This window comes from Centruroides sculpturatus, unplaced genomic scaffold (assembly GCF_000671375.1).
Source record: "Centruroides sculpturatus isolate CEXI.00-Female unplaced genomic scaffold, Cexi_2.0 scaffold11, whole genome shotgun sequence".
NCBI classification, from domain to species: Eukaryota; Metazoa; Arthropoda; class Arachnida; order Scorpiones; family Buthidae; genus Centruroides; species Centruroides sculpturatus.
In genome coordinates, this window is record NW_019384501.1 from 1,773,861 (window position 1) to 1,781,310 (window position 7,450).

The 7,450-nt window shown below is 26.1% G+C and overlaps 1 protein-coding gene and 1 long non-coding RNA gene across 2 annotated transcripts in view; both read right to left on the reverse strand.

Annotated features, from left to right (window-relative positions):
* LOC111622105 overlaps positions 1-3,690 on the reverse strand; it is a 24,994-nt gene extending 21,304 nt beyond the window's left edge. Inside the window, exon 1 of the mRNA XM_023364422.1 lies at positions 3,265-3,690. Within this exon, the coding sequence (XP_023220190.1) occupies positions 3,265-3,528 (264 nt within the window). The 5' untranslated portion in view covers positions 3,529-3,690. The remainder of the gene's footprint in view (positions 1-3,264) is intronic.
* Positions 3,691-5,094: 1,404 nt separating this feature from the next.
* The window catches only part of LOC111622058, a 9,234-nt gene continuing 6,878 nt past the window's right edge, over positions 5,095-7,450 (reverse strand). The window contains exon 3 of the long non-coding RNA XR_002756186.1: positions 5,095-5,529. This is a non-coding gene — a long non-coding RNA (uncharacterized LOC111622058). The remainder of the gene's footprint in view (positions 5,530-7,450) is intronic.

Consider the following 7,450-nt stretch of genomic DNA (forward strand, 5'->3'; position numbering starts at 1 on the left):
TAGAGAGGTTGAGGCGCACGTTTTAAACGTGTAAACATGTACGTGTGACGTTCGGCGCCGCTTTCCCGTAAGCCTAAAAGTTTGACAATGGTGTTTGGAATGTTGAGCGTGATTCCACCGACTATCCAAACACCATTGTCAAACTTTTAGGCTTACGGGAAAGCGCCGCCGAACGTCACAGGTACACGTTTACACGTTTAAAATGTGTGCCTCAACCTCTCTAATGTAAATGCAATTTTCATTTTATTATATAGTATTTATATATTTTATTTATTGTTTACATGTTTTAATTTATTTAACTTATGTGTAATTGCTGTTTATGTTTATTGAAATGTGTATTGTTTAGAGTCTGGGAACAGGTTAATTCATATTTCTAATCAGAAAAACTGACTCAGACTTTAATGGTCTAGAACAAATTAAATTCCAAGTATGAGGCACCTCTGTAATAATATAATAAATATATAATAATGTATATATAATTTATATATCATTTATAAATTATTAATATTCAATTATGATATTAAATACTCATTCTAAAAATAAAATAAAAAAACTGAAGTTTTGATTCCAATTAACTACAGAATAATTTAATTTTTATTATATACATACACAAATAAAATTACATGTATGTATGTATGTATAATAAATATAGAGCATTATTTACACCCATGTTGCAAAATTCATACAATATTTTATGAATGATTCTCTATTAAAAAGAAAAAAAATTGATGTATAGTAAGACCCTGCTTAACACTGCCTCAATTAACACTAATTCAATATAACATGGTCTGCTCGAAGCCTTAAAAAATAGCTCAAAATTTAAACTGATTCAAATTATCATGTAATTTAATTAATTCATATATAATATGATTATTTACAAACACAAACCAATCAGCAAAGGGTGGCAATTCATTGCAGAACTGTACTTCCCTTAAATCTATGTTTGTTTTGTGCAATTTTGGAAAAAAAGTACAACATCATGGATGCCATAGGAAATATTGACTTGGCTTGGCAAAAATTAACTGATAAATGCATGTGTGGAAGAAGTTATGGCTGAAGGTATTCAAGAATTCTCAATGAGAAGAGACTATCGTTATATCGTTAGGTTGACCAAATTGTCAACCTAATCGATACAGCAGGACTAGAAGATGTAGATGAGCAGGATATTGAGGAGTTACTGCAGGTCTCTGGTGAGAGCTTTACTAACAACAGTTGGCAAGGCTCTCACCAACAATGACCTTCAAGAACTGGCAGAACAAGGAATTCATGTAGAAGTGGAAAATACTGATTCTGAAAATGAAGAACTCAAAGAACTTGCTACAGATTTCCTTATTAAAAGTTTAGTAGTAACAATAACCAAAAATCATTAATCAAATGATCCAGATTTTGAAAGGAGCGCAAAAGCAAAATGAGGCATTCTGGATGTGATCTTCTGCTACCAATGTTTGCTTAAGGAAAAAAAAAGAAAGTGACAAATTAAACTACACAACTTTATTGCAAAACACAAGAATTTCAGAGAAGCCAGGACCTTCATCACAAAAAATAAAATTTACATTTCTGTCTGCATATATTTGTGCATATCCATTATTTAACATATATTGTTATGCAAATTAATATAAAAAATCTGTTTATTTTTGGTTGCGTGTTCCCCTTTCTCTATTTACTCAGTGTTAAAATGATCTCGCTTAATGCTGTTTCATTTAGCGCTTTGTCGTCTATGAACGTATTCCCCACGTTAAGCAGGGTCTTACTGTTTGTTGGCATTCAGTGTTTCATTGGATATTTTTTATTATAAAAGTTATGATTTTTGATAATGTTTGTTTGATCATGTATGCTCTTAAGTGGTTTGTAACTAAACAATGCTGTATGTAAAAATATATTGAAATAACTTTATTATTGTGATTTTTCTTCTAATGTTTAAATACTGGCATGAAAATTTAAATTATTATTATAATCTCAAAATTGAAATTTTTTCAAAAATTCTAAATATTTTTCAAATTAGACTAATTTTAAAATAATATATTAATCTACCTTGTTCCATAACAGAAAGATTATTAGTTCATTAGGTATAAGCAAAAAATAGTGGTACCCACACAACCACCATAGTACTAGCATCTGAATATTATGTTATTTCATTTTTCAATTATGAAAACTCAACTCAAACTGATCATCAAGTAGGTACAGAATATTTTATTAATAGAAGTAAAGAACTGTCTTTTTGGTATAAAAGATGAAACAAAGACAATATTAAGTTTAAAAACTATCATATTTACAAGTCTGGTCTCATATGGGCTAGTTAAACAGGAGTCTATTTTAAAAAAAATTCAAATTAACTATATTTTTAAATACTAAATATGAATTTCAATGGAAATAATAGCAGGTTTGATTTATCTAATAATTTGAATTAATTAGATTCAACTATATTAAAAAAAGACAACTTTGCTACCTTTAGAATGAAATTTATATGGTTCTCTTATCTCACCTTTAAAGAAACAAACTATTAATTTTGATGTTAAGATTTAGAATGTATGAATAAAATAAAATGGTTTCTGTATTAATTCATAATAAAATCCTTTAACAAAGATTAAGACAATTTCACAGTTTAAAGTTTTTAGAATATCCTATATACACAAAGCTTTGTTGTTATTGGTAAACTTTTAAACATACTCCAATTTATTAAAGGTTAAAAGTTGAGAAATAATATAAATTGCTACAGCAGTTTACAGACTAATAGTAAAAAATCTCTTATTACTTTATTATAATGAATCTATTTAGTTTATAATTAGTATTAGATAAATTGTATTATATTAATGTTTATTCAATTTTAAAAATCATTAGACAAATTATGTCACTGATAAAATATAAATGTATAGTTTTAGTAGAAACTTGTGTTTTCATAAAAAAGAGTGACTAAATTACAGATTTATTTTCTCAAAAAAAATTAAAGTAAAATTTTATAGAATTTAGATTATGAAAAACACTATTCAAAACAATTAGATGCTTTGATATCACCTGTACAATCAGTATGAAAATATATCTGAAATCAATATCACTCATATGGTTTAAATGTTTTATATTCAATAGAACAATTATTGCTGCTTTTTGTCAAGTTCACTAATTATTAGTTGTATATAAGAATAAAAAAAAATCTCTTTTTAAACTGAAGAATTCCAATATCATCTCTGCATAATCGAAATAAACAAAATAATAGTTTATGAGAATCATAATTATGAAATATAAATTCATTATAGTTTTTAAAAATTAACACTTACCTTTAAATGCTGTATCCCAACAAGAACAAGAACATGTTTCTCTATTTACTTTCATTGTATATTTATCCCATAATTGATATACTATTCCCAAGTGAATATAAGGAATAATAATAGGTAGCAGGATAGCACCACCAATACATATAAAAATTCGTTTATATTGCTGTATTTTCATGATAAAATATAATACAGGGGAAATAAAATTGTTTTGATGGTGAACATGAAGTGGTAGAGGAAATTTATGTGAAGTTGTCATCATGAATAGTCTGAAATTAAAACAATTACAGATAATAAGCACTATAATTACATTAAATTTTCAATATATGTTTGTTACTGATTGTTGGTTGAAGTTGAGTGAAAAAGGGTTAAAAGCATTCCCAATTAATATGATTAACAGAATTTGGCTTCCTTACAAGCAGTAACAAAAACACATATTGATAATGGTACCAATTCAAAGATTATAATAACTTAAATTTTTATAAATATATTTTGAGAATTTTTATAAGTTAGAACAACACAATTCTATTTATTACAACAACCTTATGTTTGATCATGTATGCTCTTAAGTGGTTTGTAACTAAACAATGCTGTATGTAAAAATATATTGAAATAACTTTATTATTGTGATTTTTCTTCTAATGTTTAAATACTGGCATGAAAATTTAAATTATTATTATAATCTCAAAATTGAAATTTTTTCAAAAATTCTAAATATTTTTCAAATTAGACTAATTTTAAAATAATATATTAATCTACCTTGTTCCATAACAGAAAGATTATTAGTTCATTAGGTATAAGCAAAAAATAGTGGTACCCACACAACCACCATAGTACTAGCATCTGAATATTATGTTATTTCATTTTTCAATTATGAAAACTCAACTCAAACTGATCATCAAGTAGGTACAGAATATTTTATTAATAGAAGTAAAGAACTGTCTTTTTGGTATAAAAGATGAAACAAAGACAATATTAAGTTTAAAAACTATCATATTTACAAGTCTGGTCTCATATGGGCTAGTTAAACAGGAGTCTATTTTAAAAAAAATTCAAATTAACTATATTTTTAAATACTAAATATGAATTTCAATGGAAATAATAGCAGGTTTGATTTATCTAATAATTTGAATTAATTAGATTCAACTATATTAAAAAAAGACAACTTTGCTACCTTTAGAATGAAATTTATATGGTTCTCTTATCTCACCTTTAAAGAAACAAACTATTAATTTTGATGTTAAGATTTAGAATGTATGAATAAAATAAAATGGTTTCTGTATTAATTCATAATAAAATCCTTTAACAAAGATTAAGACAATTTCACAGTTTAAAGTTTTTAGAATATCCTATATACACAAAGCTTTGTTGTTATTGGTAAACTTTTAAACATACTCCAATTTATTAAAGGTTAAAAGTTGAGAAATAATATAAATTGCTACAGCAGTTTACAGACTAATAGTAAAAAATCTCTTATTACTTTATTATAATGAATCTATTTAGTTTATAATTAGTATTAGATAAATTGTATTATATTAATGTTTATTCAATTTTAAAAATCATTAGACAAATTATGTCACTGATAAAATATAAATGTATAGTTTTAGTAGAAACTTGTGTTTTCATAAAAAAGAGTGACTAAATTACAGATTTATTTTCTCAAAAAAAATTAAAGTAAAATTTTATAGAATTTAGATTATGAAAAACACTATTCAAAACAATTAGATGCTTTGATATCACCTGTACAATCAGTATGAAAATATATCTGAAATCAATATCACTCATATGGTTTAAATGTTTTATATTCAATAGAACAATTATTGCTGCTTTTTGTCAAGTTCACTAATTATTAGTTGTATATAAGAATAAAAAAAAATCTCTTTTTAAACTGAAGAATTCCAATATCATCTCTGCATAATCGAAATAAACAAAATAATAGTTTATGAGAATCATAATTATGAAATATAAATTCATTATAGTTTTTAAAAATTAACACTTACCTTTAAATGCTGTATCCCAACAAGAACAAGAACATGTTTCTCTATTTACTTTCATTGTATATTTATCCCATAATTGATATACTATTCCCAAGTGAATATAAGGAATAATAATAGGTAGCAGGATAGCACCACCAATACATATAAAAATTCGTTTATATTGCTGTATTTTCATGATAAAATATAATACAGGGGAAATAAAATTGTTTTGATGGTGAACATGAAGTGGTAGAGGAAATTTATGTGAAGTTGTCATCATGAATAGTCTGAAATTAAAACAATTACAGATAATAAGCACTATAATTACATTAAATTTTCAATATATGTTTGTTACTGATTGTTGGTTGAAGTTGAGTGAAAAAGGGTTAAAAGCATTCCCAATTAATATGATTAACAGAATTTGGCTTCCTTACAAGCAGTAACAAAAACACATATTGATAATGGTACCAATTCAAAGATTATAATAACTTAAATTTTTATAAATATATTTTGAGAATTTTTATAAGTTAGAACAACACAATTCTATTTATTACAACAACCTTATTTTTAGTATTGTTTTTATTTAAATATTTTATTGTTAAGGCAAACAATAATAAGTGAAAATACAACTATGCTAAGATCAATGTTGCCATTAAAAAATTTGGAATATATTTTGTTTCTGTTACCATAAATTTTAAAAATTAATTTTTGTTTATAATAAAAATATTAGCTAGATAGGTGTAAGATTTCAGCATATAGGATTATTCAAAAATACTTTCTTTAACAATGATAAACAAATTTTAGTTTTTAAACAATAAGTATCATAGAATAAGCCAACAAAAAAGATTTCAATATTTAAAAAAATGTTGCATTAAATGACAATAATAATTATGAAATATGAAAATGAAACTTTCAAAAAATTTTGTATTTACAAAATTTTAATTGTAAAGCTTATAAAATTCTAATGCATATAATTGTGTAAAAACAAAATTTTATAAGCTTCACAATTATTATTAGAACCTAACATTCTAAAACTTTTAAATCTTTAAGCACAATGGCTTTTCGAATCTCGGAATTTTTAACCTGAAGAAGGCCGAAAAATATGGTTGAAAACATTTGTTATTTTTTCAATTAAATATTTTACTGGTCACTTAAAGGTTTTTGTGAGTCTGTGCTTACACAACTTCTAAATTTTCATTCATAAAATCACATAATGGACCCTTAAACAAAACTATCTGAGCTGTGGAGGACGTCATGATGCTTTCCACTGTAAACTACTGCTAGAAGCGGCTGTTTTTGCTGTTCGACAGCGCACACTCCAATCAGAATTTAGGAACACGTTCTGCAGGAATTTTTAAACGGATGTCACTTGCATGGAGTTACATGGAGGAATAAAAGAAGGCACCAATGGAGAGTATTTTGAAAATGACAGTAGCTATTAGTGAACTGTTCTGCATGCATATTTTTCTTAAAGGTGTGCATTCCAGGAATTAAATTCACACCTTGTATAAGAAACTACACGATGTAACACATGGATGGAGGATAAAGCTATGCAAAAACAAAGTACTACAACATCACAGAATGGAATAAAGTACAAAACTTGAAAATAAATCAACACATTAAATAAATATTTAATAAAAACTAATATAGAATTCTCATTATATTCTCTACTGAAGTTTTTTGTTTTACTTCTAATTACATGTCATAAATAAATGTAAATTGAAATATCCATTCCTATATGATTTTAAGACAATATGATAGACTTTATTTAATTAATGAGGAATAAAAAATAATTCTGATATATTCTTTTATACCATAGTTATATTTAGTTGNTTTTTCGTGTCTGATATTGTAGCCATATTGCGTGTTGTTTAACATGTTGGATAATGGGTTCAGGGCTAGGCAGAACCAGAGAGGACTCAAGGAATCTCCTTGAAATATTCTTCGCCTGATGAATATTTGGTTTGTTTGTATGGAAGTGTTACTAACCCTGAGATATAGTGTTGTTCTCCAGTGCTGCATAGTGTTTTGGAAGAATGCAACGAGTGATGGATGTATTTTGTACATGGTAGAATATGTAGCAATCAACTGTGTGGAACACTGTCGAATGCTTTTCTGTAGTCTATATATGCCATGTGTATGTTTCTGTGTTGTTTGTGTGTTTGCCGTAGAATGACTGAATCTATGAGTAACTGTTCTTTGCATCCC